The following is a 19,534-nucleotide window of genomic DNA, read 5'->3' on the forward strand; positions in this document are numbered from 1 at the left end:
AAATCTGTGAATCATACATTACAGGTGACATCAGGTGAAGCAGGAAGTGGCCGAGCACCTCTGAACTCTTGGCGGAGACTCACGTGGACACTTTCCTCTGACGTAATAGCCTCGGCCCGGTAGGTGGCAGCCTATCCAAGCAAATCTAATCAGATTAAACTAGACGAAATTTGGCTATTGGAAACACTGAGCACCTGGTGGATCTGGTCCAGGGGTAAGTTGGGTCTGCAGTTTTAGTTTTATCAAAAAACATGGCGTTATCCAAAAAAGGCTGGACATTAATGGAATGTTTGAGCTACCGTGTTTTCACCTGCTGATGATTTCTGTTGCTGCTCAGCTATTAAAGGGGGACAGGTTTGTTAATTCTGTTTGTGGAGGGGGAATCCGCGTCTTATAGGCGTACTGCAACGCCATGACGCATTTCACACTCTCCTGCTGCAACACAATAAAATATGAATCACCAGATTGCCGACGATGGGATGCGTCTTCGGCTGCAAATACCGTCTAAATGGTGAGGAAGGGGGTGTGGCGCTAACCATCTCACCCATTCACCAAAACAGTACACGCCCAGATCTCGTGCAATTCGTGGCGTGAAGTCGGGGTGCAGGTTTGATCGCGGTATCGCTGTCTGCTCGGACTCTCGCTGGGGGGAACAGGCCAGCCTGCTCCTCGGCTGCCCGCCGCGCTCCGTCCCTCCGCAGGCTCGAGGCTGCAGATAAAAGCGCTCCACGCAGGGATCCTCATCGCATTACGCAGATTCAAAGGCTGGATGTGGAGCGAGCCGGTGGCCTGCAGATGAAGATGCGATAACTACGGTAAGATTAAAGGTGCGTTTCTGTTTTTTTTTTTGTTTGTTTTTTTTTTCCTGTTGGTTTGCTGTCGGTATCAGCTGTGTGGTCCATGGGTGTATTACAGTCCAGTTTTCTCAGACATTAACCGGCGCAGTGCTAAAGCCAAGATGTGCTGAGGACAAAGGGGCGGATGGACATATAAGAACAGCTTTAAATATTTTGGAATAGGTTAATAAACAGAAGAAAAAAAAGCTTGAGCAGAAACGTCTCCTTCCCCTTTCAGCACCCACATGAAATAAAGCTGTCAGGGTTCTACAGTGTAGCCCAGTGTGCTGTGGTGAGCTTCCCCATTAAAGCACATTTCTGTGGCTGTTTTAGATGAATAACAAGCCTCACAGTGTCTATTACATTTGAGTGGACTGGTGTTATAGGTAATTCACAGCTGCCATGTGAAATGGGTTTATTCTAGGAAGTGGCACGGTCTAGGTGGGCGGCTGATGCATCTGTGGAGCAACTGTGGCTCATTATCCCAGAGCCTGCTGTGAACTGTACAGGTCGACATTAGCGACTCACTTCTCTCTCTCCTCCTCCCCTCTTGATTCTCCTTTTAGTAGCAGGCCACAGCATCACAGTTAGACAAGACATCAGTCACTTACACTTTCATCTCTGTGTCACTTAATTACGCAAAATCCCTCCTTTATTCAAGGGATAGCTCACTGTAGGCCTGTAAGACTTTGCTTATCAGATCACTTCTGCCCGGTGTCCTTGTGTGAACTGGATCTGTGGTATTGTTTCATACCATAGAGTTGTTTCATACCCAGCTCACTAAGGTCTGTTCCTACTTTTCAAACCCCTTATGTCTGACTTGCGTAACCTGAAGTTTCTTTCAAAACATCAAGTGTCAGGCACAACGTGCAAGTTCACAACATTTATATCCTTTTTATTGGACATCTTTAGTGTGGCAACTAACAATTATTTACATTATTGATTCATCTGCTGATGAACAAACTGTCTATGACATGTCAGAAAATTTTCCACACCAACAGCCCAAAATTATATTCAGTTCACTTTGTATGACATGGAAAAACACGTTTGGCATCTTGCTTTAAGTAATATCTAAAATAAACCCTAATTTGATTATCAAAGAATATTGACTATCAATCGACTGATCATTCTAGCTCTAAACATCTTGTCAATCCTCATGTAAGCAACACTGTTTTGAAAGTAGATGACATTTGTCGTAGACTGATTGACACCAGATGCACAAAATGTGTCAAATGTCAGTGAGATGTTTTGAATTTGCCACTTTCTGTTCTCCCATTAAACAAATATATGTTTGTGTCTGTTTTCCTAGACATGTTAGGACCATGATGCATGGCTGTGCTGTGTGTATCAGTGCAGATTGTGTTGCAGGAGGAGATTGAATGCCACTAAAATCTCAAGGTAAGACTCTCCTCCTTTGACCTTGTGTGTGTGTGTGTGTGTGTGTGTGTGTGTGTGTGTGTGTGTGTGTGTGTGTGTGTGTGTGTGTGTGAGGGAGGGAGTAATGCTGGAATTGATCCATGGCCTTGAACGGCTGCTCCCCACCTCACTTTTCCTCTCCTTAATTGTGTCTCCATCATGAATTCTCTTCCTCAAGCTCAGGACTCAAAGGCGCTTGTTTGTAGACTTTTTCACATGGACACATGCTGCAGGATTGATGTTTGTTTTGTTTTTTTTATACCAACACTTAGGTGTGTTTGTAGATGAAGGGGGGTTGTGTCAGCAAGACTAAAGGGAATACTCTTTCTCAAGCTTAATTAGACAAATTGCTGTGAGGGTGAAAGCAAACAGTGGCAGCTGAACCATCTGAATAAGGTATTGTTGGTGGATAAAGAGGGGCTTGATGGCTCATTCTCTGTCACAGGGCCCTTATTCTGAAAAGCCAAATAAAAAAGAAATAAATGAAAACAATATGAACTAAAAGAAAAAAAAAACAGCTGTGTGCCTGTGTGTGTATGTTTGAGGCTAAAAATGTGGATGTGATTGGATGTGTCTATGTTCATACCATGTGTACATGTGTGCGCGCTGCAGGCGGTGAATTTTCAGGTTGAACTGCAGTTCACAGTTTGTTCACAGTTAAAACTAATTCAGCTTAAAGGTGTCTGGCGAGTCATCTCTGAGTCAGCAGCCGGCCCTGATGTTCCCCTTTCATGGTTTGAACCACTGTGGGTCAGTGTATGTGATGTGTTAACCTTTGTAGATCCATGCTGTGCCAGTCAAGGACAGGACAGTGTATATGTTTGCATGTGTGTGTTGTGTTGTTGTACTGACTGAATTCCCAGAACAGGTTTGAGTTTTACAGCTTTGCAGTGACAACATTTTGCTCAGTGATACTATTAACGGTAGAGTTTCACCTACAACCAGCAGCTTTATTTTGTTAAGAGTAAGAAAGTAAGAGGAATTTCATGTGTTTATATATTTGGAACCGGTGAGAACATTCTTGTTATAGTATTTACCAGGGGGTGTTCTTCCTACTCACGTAGGGTGTAAGCCAATACAGAACTGTGCCAGATAAAACAATTTATTTCTGAATAAGGAGAAGCATTCTGGAGGAATAGAAGAATTTGAATTAATCAGACTACGTAGACAATATGTTAGGAAGAGGCAGGAACAATACAACTAGCAGCTAGAGTTCTGAGAGGTAAAGAGGTAATTGTTGTTAACCTTCAACTTCTCCTCATAAATATCGAAATTAGTTTTTTAAATCCTGTCACATCATGCACTATTTCATTCTGCCTTGCAGTCCCATGACTTTCATTTTGAAATTTTTTTTTTTCAACCAGACAGGGCGTAAAGGTGCACGTGAACGTTTCCCTTGTTCGAATGTTGAAACAAGTTCATTACATAATTAGATGATGAAAAGTGCCACTGCGGCAAAGTAGATAAATATTAGCTAACTGGACTTGAGGTATTGCTAAAAGTAAGTAGACACACATGGCTTAAATCCTGTTTCAGTACAACTACCCCCATGTACAAGGTGAGGTTCATAAAGATATAAGGTCTGACTGCCTAGCATCAGAGCAGGGCCACAGTTATCTCTCTCACTCTTGTGGCTGAATGGGAGCAAATCCATACGGCCAAGCTCCAAAGTCTTGTGGACAGTTCTATTCAGGTGTCCACTAACTTCTGGCCATATACAGCTGTGTGTCTGTGGTCTGAGTCCAGGATAATTGATAACGCAGCACTGTTTTGACGCGGAAGGACACATGCATGCATGAATGCGTTCACACATATGTACTGCACATATGCACCGTATCCCACACAATACCCACTGTTTAAATGAAACAGCCAGTGGAGCAGCCATCGGCTCTTGTCACTGTAACGAGCAGCCACAAGTGTCACAGCTAATGGCTTGTGACGCTGCCATGGCTGTGTGTGTGTGTGTGTGTGTGTGTGTGTGTGTGTGTGTATAAACTCACTGACCAACTATTCACCGGGATATGAATTTAATAAAAGCACACTGACAAAGCACATATATATCCTATATCCTATGAGCAGTGATTCACTGCAGCTGGAAAAAGCAGTTACTCTGCAGACGATACACCTGTTTGTGGCTGCACTGAAGACAGAGGGTAATGGGTGGCGCTTTCCTCTCATTGCGGCAAACTTGCCAAACAGGAAGTTAACGTTAGAGAGAAAGGAGGAAGTCTTTGTTGACTAGATTGCACACAGAGATTTGACCTACACACTGAATACACACTTGGTATGCACACGCTGCACTCAGCATGAGGTGAATGCAGAGCAAATTAAGTGTAGTGGATACACACTTTCATTTCACCCTCACCAATCAAGATGAGTTTAGTTATAGTCTATATTTTCCTTTTGTCAATAAATCCAATGTAAAGAAACCAAACCAACAATGAATTGACCAAAATAACATTATTGTCCATGTAACCAAAACGTGAAATACCTTATTCCTCTGCGCTACAGAACTCCCTTGTTGTGTAACTAAACTATTAAAGCTATTGAAATCACATTAATGAGCTACATCTTGGCACAAGGTGACGTGTTCTTTCATCACAATTAACATGGGAACTGTAGTGTATTTTGATTCAGTGCCACGTACCCCATCCTGCAACTGTAAATACTCACTAGAGCACCAAATGCGTAGTAATCCGCATTTCAAAATAGTCCCCAACAGATGCCCAACAGATACTCCTGTTTGAGTAACATTTGCTAAAAAGAAAACTACAACGCCCAGTTGTTTAAGGAAACTACATAACCCTTTTTCAAAAACAAAACAAAAACATTTTTGTGCCCCCTTCTGTAGAGGCTTCACTACGAATTAATGGGCTATGGAGTGAGAGAGACGGGTAGAGGAAGGCAGAAAGCATCGGGACACAGACTTACTGACTAATGGGTTTGGTTTTTGATTGATTTCTGAATAACATGAACAACAAAAAAACAATAACACAAGTCTTATCCTTTGTTGTGAGGCAGCTGGAGTCATACAGTATCTCCAATACCTGCTATTACTACAGAAGATTCAGAGATGATCCATGCTGAGGTGATATAAACCTACACACTGCGCAGTAGGTGACACTTGAGGTATTAAAAGTCTCACTAACTGAGCTTGGACAGGCCTCCTGGTCACACTGCACCCACCTCTTTAACTACTATTCATGCACATTGGATGCAGTGTTGTTGCATCTATTTAAGTTTTTTAGGAAATAAATAAGACTTATTCCAGTGGGAATCCCTTGTGTGTACAGCGTTATTTCAAACCACCTAAGATGCTGCTGTCTGATAGCTGATTCTTGGGTGTTCTACTTGAGATGGAGAAAATGAGCTTTTCTGCTACTGGCAGTTCGTGAAAGTATTGCAGCCTCTCACTTGCCAACAGCACAGTACTCTATGTGATCACAGACACACAAAAAAGTTAAATATAGCGAAGATTACATGTTTCCACATGCAGAAGCCCTGTTGGAAATCCAGCCTTTGTAATTTCATGTAACTAATATGCTAATTCTGCTCAGTCTCTGTGCTGGTGCCTGCATTGTGTGGCACATCACTGTCAAAAATGGGGTGGGGGATTCAGAGAGATTATTTTGAGCTGCTTTCAGTGTCCTAGAATCTTCTAATGATGGCGGTCTTGCAGCCAGTGCTGATGCTGGGGGTCTAGCAGGAAAAACTTGGGGTAAATAGGATGTACAAACAGAAATGTAAAAATTATTTAAAGAGTTTGCCCCGAAGGCTTGCAGCTACTTTACACAGCAATCCATGAATATTCATTTAAAATATTATATTGAAGATTCTTCTGTTTTTCTCTTCTCTTATTAGCCACAGGTTGTTATCTTCCTGTCTTCCTTTTATGGCTTTGGATGAGTACTGCAGCCATACTATATTCCCTGCACTCGCACACCTCTTGCAAAACAACAACACTGAAAGTAATATATGCCACTTATTCTTGGTGGACACACAAGCCTAACATTTCTAATATTAATCTTTGTCTGTGAAAACACTCACAGTGGACATGTTCTTGTCTTCCTCTGTCTCTGCCCCCCCCCCATTCATAATGTAATTGGGTGGATTATGACTAATACCAAACCCTCCGGCTGTTTGCGGGCTGTCAAGCAGCTTTTACAAAGATTATAAATTGTATAAATCCAGCTGTATTTGGATATCTGTGTGTTTGTGTGTGCTCAGTCAGCGCATTCATCCACCTTTTTGATCTCTAAACTGTCAAATCGGGTTAGGCGGCACCAGACATCGATATCCCATGCAAATCCGTTATTTATCGAAGTGAAGTGTTAAACCCATACGCCGCTACTTGAGCAAATCATCAGCCCCTAATGATGAAAAGGAGCAGTTTTTTTTTTTTTTTTTTTTTTTTTTATCTCAGCGCTCACAGAAGATTGGAGTGAACAGCTGAAGTTGTCAGGAGAAAGTGTATTGATGTTGACAACCATAATTAAAGGTTATTAATTGATCAGGCCTCCTTTCATTTTAGAGTAAGTGTTCCCCAAATTCAGCTAAATGATATCTAAACTCTCTCTCTCTCTCTCTCTCTCTCTCTCTCTCTCTCTCTCTCTCTCTCTCTCTCTCTCTCTCTCTCTCTCTCTCTCTCTCTGAGGTTTCTTCATTCTTTTTCTAGCTTTGGTTCAGCCCCCACACATCCTACACATACGCACACGCACACACACGCTCATACTGAAAACCCTTCAGTGAGGATGTTGTGTTAAAAAAAAAATACTTCACACACTCCTTGGAGACCAGGTTATATGGTGAAGAGGAGCTGCCCTGTGCAACAAAAGGACGCAGGGAATAAGTGCAGAACAAGATGAAAGCTTCACCGTTGGCATGGCAACCACCCGATCATCTCCATGGCGAGGTTTGATGTTTGACGACTTGACAGCGGATTCTGGGTTAGAGAGAGAGAGAGAGAGAGAGAGAGGTGAAGAAAACCGGTTTGATCCAGCACAGCTGTGTGAGTGCTCTTTATCTCCCAGGCTGTTGTTTTATTGTTGTTTTATCCTCTCTCCTCCTTTTCCTTTAAGAGAGGGCTACGTGATTCAGAGCAGTTATACTCCCCATCAAACCGCTCCTCAGTGTTTCCGCTGATGCTGCTGGAGCTCATCACGCTTTGCTTGAGCGGGACTGTGTACAGTGTGTGTGTTCATGTGTGCAATTTGGAGGTTTGGGTGCATGTGTGTTGCTGTTATGCAAACATATTGGACTAAGAGGCATATTGACACATCACACATTAATATTGAGTGTCAGTGCAGTCAGTGTTGTGCACTGTCAATATAATGGAGGTTCCCTTCTGGAAGAGCTGTTTCAAAACAGTCTGTAAAACCTGCTGTGAAGTTATATCTTCTTTGCAATTTTAAAAAAAAAATCATTTTAATTACATTAATTACATTTTAATATTAATAATTTCTTATGAGAGGCCAGTCAGAATTCTTTTTCAGAGGTGATTCCTCTAACTACAACAGTATTTGGGACTGTTATATAAAATCTTAGCAAATCCTGGAGGAAAAATTGCACACATTTGTGAATTATGTTTTACGTAAACCTTTTTTTTCAAATTAAAATACTTGATTGGCAACAACTTAATTGATCATTAAAGTTGCTAGCTCAACAGTGTTTTACTGCACCTTAAATGCACCTTAAATGGACCTTAAGTGTATATATGTGTTGGTTGTCACATTTTATAACCTGGCAGATTGATTGATAATGAAAGCAACTGTCATGCACTGGCTGGTGTGTGTCCACTGTGGAAAGGCCAGTCATGGTCATAACTTACGTGCTTACGTCACTTTTTTGTCTTTTCCTGGAAAGTCTGTCATCTCCCTTGAGGTTATATCCTTTCTTTTTTTTTCTTTCTTCCTCTCTGCACACATCCATTTATTCCTCCATCTATCTGTCCTCCAGGGAGTGCTTTAAGTGGCCAGTGTGGTGTCAGGGGACTAACACGCTGTCCCTGATTGAATTCCATTATACAAATGTACAGCATATCTACTTGTGTGGTGTAACCAGGGTGCTGGTGATGACTGGGACCTGTGTTCCCTGGAGAGAACAGTGGAGCATGAAAAAAACGGGCTTGTGGTGTGTTTATGGCCTGTTCCCTGCTGTCAGGTGACTGCCTGAGACCTGGAGTGTGCCGGAGTACACGACCTCCTCCGTCTTTGTGTCCTCTTCAGTTTTTCTCCCTGTACATGCTCTAGGTGCTCTCTGCTCATTACCTGACTCCATCAGTCTCCATCTCTCTGCCTCAGTTTGTTTTGTTTGCTTCCTAGCCGTCCTGGCAACTGCATGCATCATGTGACTGCGGAGCTCATTTCTTGTGTGCATACATGTGTAAGTGTGTGCGCACTTGTTAGTCAGAAAACTAAAGATTCTATGTGTGTGTGTGTGTGTTTGTGTGTGTGTGTGTGTGTTTCTTGGGGCTGTTAGTGACAATCGACTTCTCCATCAGCCTCTTTCTCTCTCTCTGTGCATCCTGTGTTCATCTCCAATCGCTCTGTCTCACCCGATCTATCTTCCTGCTGTCACCCTCCCCTTTTAATGCCTCGCCGACTGGCTTCTTACTCGACTTGCTCTATGTTTTCCTCCTGCCCCATTTTTCACGCTGTCAAACGCTCACAATGCTCCTGACGCCAGCCTTCATTTCTTTTCCTCATTTTACTTTTTTTGTTTTTTAAATCTTCTTTCTGTGTAAATTTGGCATGCTAACTTAACATCCTCCAGCAAAGGTCTTGTCAAGTCTGTCCTCTGTCAAGGCTGTCAAATCATCCTACCACCGCCTCTAAAGCTCACAAACAACACTTTATATCTTCTTTGTTTAGTCTGTATGTAAACTGAAGTGTAAAAAAAAAAAAAAAAGACTATTCAGTGTTTTATGGGGGGTGATGTCCCCAACTTTTTCTTGGCTGGGAGCAGGAACTTCTTGGAGTCTCTACAGTTTCTTGGAAACTGGTCCTGGCCAAGAAATAGTCCCGTCTATAAAACAGTAAATTGACAACAATTGTTATATTACTTTTGTATTTAAGAGATGCTAGAAAGCAAATTTTCTTAGCCAGCCAGGATAGCCGTTTGCCTCTGTTTCCAGTCTATGCTAAGCTAAGCTAACTGGGTGGTGGTTGTGATCTCTTATTTTCCATACAGAAAAGAAAGTCGTTTCAAGCTTGTCATCCAGCTCTTCACCAGAGGGTTATTAAGCATATTTCCCAAATGTCAGTCTTTTGCTTTAAGACTGCTACGCTTGTGCAGACATTCAGCCTGACTTCCTCTCATTCCTATCTCTAACCCTCACAACGACAATAGTCTCTAAAAAAAAAAAATCCATCCCAGTATCTACTCCCTGCTGCCGTATAAGGACAGTGGGTTCTCACAGGGTATGAGGGAACGCACATACACACTCACCCCTCCCACTCCACATGCCTCCTCAGGGACTGATATTTGTCAGGGTTTTTGACAGTCCAGAAGTATCTATCCATCTATCAAGCACAGAGCGAGGAGAGGGAGCCCAGGTGATTCTCTGTAGAAGAAGAAACTAAAAGTAGGCACATATGGAATCTGCTGCAGCATCTGTCAGGCCTGGGCATGTCAGCTGTGGTGGTTTGAGGAATGAAACAAGCAGAGGAAAATAAAAACTGTAACGAATGCTTTTTTTTTTTTTTTTTTTCTCGAGGCACAGCTGGGGATGTTAAATCAACTGAAAGAGCTTCTTGGCTCTTAAAAATGAAAGAAAATTGGTGGTTTTCAGTGGTTCATTCAGTTGGGAAACGAGAGACACAATATGCTGAAGGTGGCCATAAACACATCTCTGTCCTTCCTTCAGGGCCCACTCTGTACCTCCTTCTCTCCACCGCTCCTTATGTTGCCCCCCCCTCCCCCTCAGTGCCCAGTTATGAGGAGACAAGTATATTTTAATGGTGTCAGTGCATTTCAGGCTGAAGCAGGATGTTGTGGTGGGAACCTGGTGGGGGATTTTAGATTGTGGGTGAGGACATTTATTCAGTTTTTGATATCTAATACTAAAACGTTGGTTTATGTAGAAGTAATTTACTGCACAGCGTTTCTGTGCCATTTTTCTGTTTTTCTCTTCAATTTCTTATGTTTACTTTGCTCCCTGTTTCCCTTTTCTTTGTTTGGTCACCCTCCCGTATCATTCTTTCACCGAGCTGCTTTTAACCTCCCTCCCCTCCTCTCTCTTCTCCCATGGTGCTGGCTTTAGCTGATTAGAGTGGCCCTGCTTGCTTTGATTAATTGGATGAGTCTTGTTTCCATGCCAGACTCAACTCCTCTCCTCTCCTCTCCTCTTCCCACCTCTCCTCCTTTCCTCTCCTCTCCTCTCCTCTCCTCTCCTCTCCTCCTTTCCTCTCCTCTCCTCTCCTCTTCCCACCTCTCCTCCTTTCCTCTCCTCTCCTCTCCTCTCCTCTCCTCTCCTCCTTTCCTCTCCTCTCGTCTCTTCTCCTGCACATATTTCTCTCTTCATCTAGAAGCAGCTAAAACAAACACGGCCTTTAATGGCATTGATGAGAGGAAATAACCAAAACTATGGGCATGTCAGCAAACATTGTGCAAGATGCATTTTAGTCAAGCTCATAAGCACTGCCAAAAAAAAAAAGATTACCACAAAAGATAAAGGGCTCTAGAAAATTTTTGCTTTTAATGTCTGCATAGCCCCATGTAAGCCTAAAGATCTAAGAGAGTTTAGACATTCTGGAAACAGATTATCAGTTTAATACTGCAACAAATGATCTATAGAGTACTTTCTTGTTTAATCGACTGATTTTTTTTTTTTTTTTTTGTAGTGTCTGAAAAGTCAGAAAGTAGTGTCCCAGAGCCCCATCTGTTAAAATTTGTCCGACAAGCAATCCAGCACACAAGCCATTTTATTTATTTTCATACATGACAAAAAAACGGTACAAATCCTCATATTTGTGAATATTTCTGCTTAAAAAAAATTAATGAAACAATGAATCAATTCCAAAAAAAGATCCCATTTAATTTTCTTTCAGTTGACAAACTGATTTAAAGGAGGAATTGTGTCAGCTTAAAGTGAGTCAGTGAGCCTTTGCACTTCTGTATGTGTGTGGACACATAACTAACATGATGGTTTTAAAGTAGGTTACTCATTCATCAGTTATATGGTTTTGCATTGATTTCTCTTGTCTTTTGGCTGCTCCCTTCTAAAACCCTGACTTCTGGAAAAGTTGGAAGCATTTCTCTCCGCTCACCCTGTCAACATCCTCAGTGTTTTAATCCGTCCTTCAGGCTTTGATGACAACAACAACCACCTCCATCTCCATGGCTCTGTCTCACCACTCATTTGTCTCCTCCCTCCTCTCTCCTCTCCATCTCTTTCTCTTCCTCCCCGTTTTTCTTCTGCTGTCTTTAAGTGAATTCCACTTCAAAAGCTTGCCTCTGAAAAGGTCGTCTGCAGCCTCTACACACCCCCGTGGCTCCTCATCTTTCTTCTTTTTGTTGCTCTTTTCCCTGTCTCTCTTTCTTCTTCTCCTTGTTTTTATTTGTTGTGCTGTGCCCCTTGCACAGTCGTGGCAGAAGCAACACATTCGACAAATAACACAAACAAAACCCATCGTAGCACAGCCAAGTGAACGGCTGCCTGCGAAAGTCAAATGCTCTGTTATTCCATCCCAGCTAATACAATCTCTGGAGATGCAATGCCAACCGGAGAGCCCCAAGGGGCGCTGAGGCTTTCTCAGAAATGCAGGCAATCACACAAGCTAACTGCTTTTGTTGTTTTCCTCCGTCACCCCCTTCTTCCATTACAGGCCGTTTTAATCAACCTGCTGAAAGCCTGAAAAAGCCAAGGAGACTTTGTGTGCAAACGGCATGTTTGTGTGTTTGTGTGCTACGTCTGTTTGATAGTGCTAACCAGGGATGAAGAACTCTATGCGATATGGAAAAATAAACAGGCAGAATAATAATAACATTCACTGAAATCACTGCATGATGAATGACTTTGGTTCTGCTGTGTTGGGACTATACAGTAGACGCCTTGTTCTTGTGGTCACTGGAGCTGAACTGCTACTTTGTTGTGTGATTATCTCCTGCATATTGTTATGCTGGGGGGGGGGGGGTGTTTGTTGCTATTTATGTATATGTTTGTGTTTTTTATGATCTCTTATAGCTCAGAAATAACACAACATGGCAGCTGCACATTTTGATATTATTTTTAATTATTTATCTTTCACAAGTTCTCAACCCATTTTAATCACGTCATTTTAAATATTCTTTATATAAACGATGGGTTAAAATTATTATGTGTAATGGGAAGGGCGTCGCTGGTAACCATAAACCCTCAGGAATGATCACCAGACTCTACTCACCTTTACAGAGCATTAAAGCATCTTTCAGCCCATTGTTTTAGTTTAATTGCCTACAACTTTACTGACTGATTCAGTCGTGTTTCCAAAACAGAGGTAAAATTAAAAGTGAATATTTGACTTGTATTTAACCTATAGCCAACACCATGACTCCAGATGAATGGTAACATTGCTCTGCGTCTGCTGGATGTGTAAATAAATAACTGTCTGCTAACACGTTGGCCATATCAACTTGATATGTGGTGATAATATGTCAGTGATGTATTTTCAGCCCCCGAGTGGCCGAAAAAAATAGATGAAAGCTGGTTTAAGTTCGAATTTAAAAGAATCAAAATCATGAATTTTCCAACCAATAAGGATGATTTTTAATCCTCTGGTCAACAAAGCAGCCTCTTTCTCTCTCTCTCTCTCTCTCTCTCTCTCTCTCTCTCTCTCTCTCTCTCTCTCTCATTCACCACCTCACAGCATTTAGTCAGCTGCAGTCTGCCCCCGGTGGAGAATGGAGTTAACAACTGAAGCTGAAATGTTGATGGCCTTTCTCCTCAAGCCTTGTATGTTCTGAAATAACTCATTAATCATGTTGCCATAGTGGGGGGAGAAGGAGTGAGTGGGGTAGAGTAAGACAGAGAGAGGCCAGGTCTGAGAGCGACTCAGTCTGACAGCTACAGCTTTGGGTAATAAGGGCTAATGGATTGGGGAGCATGGACATACCTGTCCAGCCTGCTCACATTAGGATGAATAGAGAGCTACAAGAGTGTTCTTGTCTGTCCTTTGTAATGTGTGTGTGTGTGTGTGTGTGTGTGTGTGTGTGTGTGTGTGTGTCTGTGTGTGTGTGTCTGTGTGTCTGTGTGTGTCTCATCCTCCTTCCTTGCACTGATGTTTTGTACCAATGTTTCATTGTTTTTGTTGTTATTAACAGAGAATTGCTTCTGTCTCCGTGTGTCTCTTGCAGGCTGTGAGCCCTGTGCAGGGTGGTGATGAGCAGTCAGGGCAGCAGCAGCAGCAGCAGTAAGGGAAGTGGCCAGCATGCTGACACTCCTCCCCCTCGTCACGCCCCCGGACCCAAGCTGCAGGTGCAGCGCTCCCTCTCTCGCGACACCATCACCATCCACTTCTCTGCACTGGGGAAGGAGGAAGACGATGAGGAAGAGGAGCTTTATGGATTACCTGTTGGAGATAAATCAGTGCTGGATGGTGCAGATGGACTTCAAGGTGTAGAAGCTTCAGGGGCAGACGACCAGTCTGTCGCCACGGGCTTGGAGGCAAAGGAGGAGCTGCTGTTTGAATCGGCAGGAGTGGAGGCGCTCTCTGGAGCTGCTGTGCTCCCTATTTCATCCACCACTCTGCCCGTGCAACCCTCAGACCCTCACCCATACACACTGTCTGCAGCCATGACTATTATTCCCACCTCCGCCCACTCCCACCTGAGCTCCAGCCCACCTGCCAGCTCCTCCTGGCCCTCTGACCGACCCACAGCTAATCCTCCATCCACAAGCTCCACCTCATCCTCCCCTTGTAAGTCTGCAGCGCTGTCGTCCTCCAAGCCTTTTCTCAGCCTGGTCAGGTCTCTGTCCAATGACGTTGAATCTCGAGAATCCACACCTGCCCCCACCACTGTTGCACCATCTCATGCACGCCACCGACACTTAATGAAATCTTTTGTTAAGTCTCTGTCCACAGACACATCAAAGGCCGAACATCAGGAAGGGCCTCTTCATCATTATATTCATCAGCAGCAGCAGCAAACACAGCCATCCCATCGGCCTCCGCCTCGCAACATGCAGCTCTTCAAGCAGTTTTCCCAGCCTCGTTTATCCTCCAGCCCCGTCATTGTCACTCAAGCAGGCGGAGACTCCAAAACAGCCCCTTCTTCCCCCATCATGTCCCCAGATGGTAGGTCTTTCTTCAAGGTGCAAGAAGTGGAGGCCAAGATAGAAGACACCAGGCGGCGGCTGTCGGAGGTGATGTCGGATCCCCTGCAGCTTTTTAGTAAGATCATGGGAGATGAGTCCGGCGGAGCGGGTGGAAGCGCCGCTCATCGCGCCAAATCGCTGTCCTCCAGTGCGTCAGAGCTCAGCGGAGTGGCGGCGGTAAACGGACATGCAGAAGGTAACAACAACTACAGCATCAAAGAGGAGGAAGGGCCAGAAGGGGATGAAGAAGAAGAAACACCCACGGGCAAAGGCCCAGACTCTGTTTTTTTCTCCTTCCCATCAATGGCACCGGCTCCAGCCCTCGCCCAGGCCTCCTCATCCACTTTCCACAAGTCTCCGTCTCTAACTCTGGGCCGATGCTCCATGTCAGCCCTGGTAGCTCGACAGGAAGACGAGGACTTCTGTGAGCTGTACAGTGAAGACTTTGATTTATGTACTGACATGGAGACACCGGATGGGGATCGTCCCGGGTCCCGGCAGCCCCATACTGGCAGCACTGGTGTGTGTAGTGAACTCGATACGGAGGAAGAGGACAAAGTGGAGGAGGAGGTGGACACTGTGCCTGTGACTGCCCTCGTCTTCTTAACACAGTTGGTGTACTGGTACTTAGTCCTTCCAGTGCCGCCCAGTGTGTGTGCAGTGGCGCATGGGATAGCAGCTGGGTTCATGTTGGCCTTGCTGGTCCTCTGGCTGTCCTCTCCTCGATGCTCCTCATCAGGCACGAGACGAGGGAGGGGAAGGATAGGGGCCTGGAATGTGGCCCAATTGGATATAAAAGAACCAGGAATATTCAAGGTGAGACAAATCACGGCCAAGTTTGTGACTGTTGCCTAATAGCTTTAGAAATAAAAGTGATTTTTCTTAACTCATTTTAAACTTATGGATCTTGTTCTCCAAAACATCTAAGGTCTAGTATATTCAAGCTACATGCTTTGCACACATTTACAGGATGGTCACAGATTTGAATGCAAACGTGTAAGAAAAACATGGTTCTATACAGCCAAAAGTCAAGATAACTTGACCTTGCAGGTTTTACACGTGTAGATGAATGCATGGTCAAGATATATGGCTACTGCACTGCATTCATCTTACCAAGCCTTGGATAAACCATTCTAAGGAGGACGAGGATGCAATTTTGTGCAACATTTCTGAAAATCTATGTTTATTTAACCTCAAAAATAAGCTAAATTGTAGTTGTTGTCTGCCAAAGAGCCTTTCTTTTGTATCTTTAGACTATATGTTCTTCTTTCTATCATTTTAACATCTTTTCACACTAGCCAGGCACTGAAATTTCCCTTGTTGTTACAATTGAATTGGCTCTGCTCACAGAGCATCCTTTGGGACTGATGAAGTAGGAGTTCGGATGAGAATTAAACTCTATACAACCTCATGGGGACCAGCAGCAACATATTGAGGTTATATTACACTTTTTCTCCCGTGATGTTCACAGTTTTTTTTTTTTTTTTGAACCAAACTATGGAACGAGAGCACCATCACATTTGGCTCCTGTTCTCAGTTAACCTCTCTGGTTGCTGTAGAAACTCTTCCAGAAGAGGAATGTTTAGCAGTGTGAGGGAGTTATGCAAGCATGTATAGTTAGAGTGTGTGTGTGTGTGTGTGTGTGTGTGCGAGTGTGCGTGTGTGCGTGTGTGTGTGTGTGTTTGCCTTTGTGGGCACCAAGCTATTGCTGCACAGGAGATCTTTATGGCTAGAGGGCACAGCTGTTCCAAAAGAGAAGCTCTGCGGTGGTGCAGAGAACATGATATACACATATGAACGACAGACCCCGGAGCACACTAGTGCAGGGTAGAAAGATTTCCTCTTTATCTTCCTCTTCATGCTCATTCTCCTTTGAGGATCAACAGAGTATCCAGCTGTCAGACGCCCCACTTTGTCTTATGTTTGCGTCGTATGAGTGAACTTTGTGGCACTGTGTCCCTGAGAGAAAGTTTTGTTTTTAAATGAACGGTATGTGATTTAACATCATGCTTCTCGGAAATACTGCAAGGAGTCATGTTTATTGATGTCCGTGGTGCACAGAGAAAACAGCTGTTATCCTACGTGTTTTTTAATGTTTTAAGAACAGTAAGTTGAAGGCAAATGGACTGTTGCTGTTGAAGTTTCACCATCAGTTCTTTTTACCAGCAGTGACCAGAATCCACCTGAAGGTCACAACACGCAACATGAGTTCAAAAAGAACGTCTAAGGAATAAAATTTTGGTACATTGGTGAATATACCAGTGTTATTAAATAACAAAACAAGCATCATACAGTATAAACAACAACATCAAGTAACAAGACGACCATACAGTTCCTGTAGTACCACCAAATCTTTCGTGTTTGACAGTGAGTCTGATGTGTGTATGTGTGTGTGTGTGTGTGCTGTGACCACAAATATTTAAATCCAGTATCAATGAAAACTCTTTCCCTCCCTCCCTTCCCAGGGCTGGATGAATGAGATCCACAGCTACGACCCAGAGATGTACCACGCCACCTTGACCCACTCTGTTTACGTCCGGCTGGAGGGCTCCGTCCTGCGACTGTCCAAGCCCAACCGGAACATCTCCCGCCGCGCCGCACACAACGAGCCTAAACCCGACGTCACCTACATCAGCCAGAAGATTTATGACCTGACCGACAGCAAGGTGCGTTGGCTTTTGGGTGTGTTATGAAAAATGAAGGAGAGATACTAAAATTGCGTTTTGCCTGTGAAATATGAGTCGGTGGAAGAGATGGGGGGATATTAATGTGTTAAATGTGTGTATGTGTGTGTGTGTTTCTCCTGGCTCCCCAGTGTAATTGTCTGCTTGATGATAAGCTTAACAGAGAGTGACATCATGCACATATCCCCTCACATTTGCCTTTGCCTTTGTGCATGCTCGCTAATAAGTCATGCTCTGTGACAAAGCCACTTATTTTCACAGTCACATACTGTGTGTAAACATGGAGTGAATATCACAGGTCACTAACCCTGTACACACAGCTGTGTGTCCTGTGTATTGATGTGCTGACTCGATGCTTTTGCATATCTGAAGGCAGCTGCCCTGCCTTAAGAGTTTCTCATGTCAGTGTATCATGGAGCAAAGGGGTCATTGTGGTTGTGGTCATCATGAAACTACCCTGGTGTCCTTTCACTGGAACTGAATGGATCCCTAAAGTGCCATTTCTCCATCATTATGGTGGATGTTTTATCTGTCTTGAATGTTATCTGCATTTATAGAACATGGATTATATTTTTTCAGATACACATGAGGTGCCCTTGAACATGCATTTTTCTGCTTAAAGTCAAGGTCTGATTGTTTTAACCATTCTGAGATCCGATACCTATAGAGCCACGTGGCTACAACCAACAGCTAACACAGCAACCATGCAATGCTTATATTTTAGAAAAGCTAATATCCATGTCAGAGATGTAAACCAGATTGGGCGTACTGTTACAACCTACAGCACAACACTGAACAATGGTAAATGCTAACTGCTTTCATCATGAACAAAACAAAAGACATATTCTCACATTGCTGGTCAAAGACAAATGGAGCTCTGGGTTAAATAAATATAAATACATAATAGATGAGTCATCTGCACATTGCCTGCATTGTTTTTTTTTTTGGATTTATATTTGGCTTTATTTTTTATAGAAATTTTCAAGCCCTCAGTTGCTGCCACTTCAGGCCTCTGGGGCATGTCTGCCACGTTGTATTTATAGTTTCAGTGTGCCCTACAAAGTGTTCCTGTTAGACTCACACAACATTTTTTTTCTCTCATTTAAATATCAACATATTACTAACCTATAAAATACAACAACAAAACACTATAATATGATCATTTTTATGTGTTTGATTGAATGCGTTCGGTCTATATGCCCCTACAGATCTACCTGATGCCCCAGAGCTTGGCTAGGAAGAGAGTTTGGAATAAAAAATACCCTATTTGCATTGAGTTGGCCAAGCAGGAGGATTTCATGTCCAAGGCCCAGGGAGAGAGGCCCGAAGCTACGGAGGACAAATTAACAGGGCAGGGCGAGAAGCTAGAACGAATGGACAAAGGTGAGAAAGCTGAAGGATCCGCATCGGCAGAGGAACCCAAAAGACCAGCCTCTGGAGGAGGGGATCTGACAATCTACCTGTTTGGGAGGACGGGTCGGGAAAAGGAGGAGTGGTTCCGGAGATTACTTCTAGCTTCCCGAATGAAGTCAGAAGGGAGAGGTGGCAGCCTGTCTGGCATCTGCAAGAGTGGTGAGTTTCTGACTAAGCTATATACTGTATCGCACAACTATGCACAGTATATGGGTGTATCTGTCTTGCTCACCCTCTCTCCGCACACATACTGTATTTCCACAGACACACATCGCTCTCCACGGTCAGAATACCCATTCTCTTGAGTATGTAACTGCATAGCCATCAGATCTGTGCATAAGCCTCAGCTTAGGGACTGCCAATCCCCTGAACTGAGCGAACAGATGAGTGTGAATGGGTCAGCAGGATTACATGCACAGAGAAGCAGCATATTATAGCAGTGGTCTCCACTGTGGAATATAAGCCTGCAAGGATAAGGCCCAATTCAAAGGGAAACACTAGCACTGTGTGGGTCGAGTGATAAAGGCAGTGCAGGGTGAACAGGATTACTGGAAAGATTATTTAAGCATCAGGCCTTTTTTTTTTTTTTTTTTTTTTGTGGATATACATAGCAATTATTTTTCAAAACGACTATTTCAGTGCTAATGTGAGTCACAGAGCGGATGCAGTGTGTCATCTGGTGGAAAGCATACTGATTCAGTGTTGCAGCATGTTGTGAGAAATGAATACAAAATAGACGCTAACTATACAAGGCTACGCAAAGTGTTGAGCATGCATTATGTATGTGAAATATGATGCATTGATTGCAAAATCAATCACTGAAAATGTTGATGCATAATTTTATCACATTCACCTCCCCGGACTCTTCCCATCCTGCCCCCCCCCACCCCCCA

At 43.5% G+C, this 19,534-nt stretch overlaps 1 protein-coding gene across 1 annotated transcript in view; it reads left to right on the top strand.

Annotated features, from left to right (window-relative positions):
* The first annotated feature begins 247 nt into the window (after positions 1–247).
* LOC111667553 (testis-expressed protein 2-like) overlaps positions 248–19,534 on the top strand; it is a 28,831-nt gene continuing 9,544 nt past the window's right edge. Inside the window, exons 1-5 of the mRNA XM_087178530.1 lie at positions 248–815; positions 2,146–2,234; positions 13,584–15,360; positions 17,010–17,210; positions 18,437–18,812. Of these exons, the coding sequence (XP_087034656.1) occupies positions 13,609–15,360; positions 17,010–17,210; positions 18,437–18,812 (2,329 nt within the window). The 5' untranslated portion in view covers positions 248–815; positions 2,146–2,234; positions 13,584–13,608. The remainder of the gene's footprint in view (positions 816–2,145; positions 2,235–13,583; positions 15,361–17,009; positions 17,211–18,436; positions 18,813–19,534) is intronic.

The sequence above is a fragment of the Seriola lalandi genome, unplaced genomic scaffold (assembly GCF_002814215.2).
Source record: "Seriola lalandi dorsalis isolate HSWRI2012SDOR001 ecotype SW California unplaced genomic scaffold, Sedor1 jcf7180002054690, whole genome shotgun sequence".
Classification (NCBI taxonomy): domain Eukaryota; kingdom Metazoa; phylum Chordata; class Actinopteri; order Carangiformes; family Carangidae; genus Seriola; species Seriola lalandi.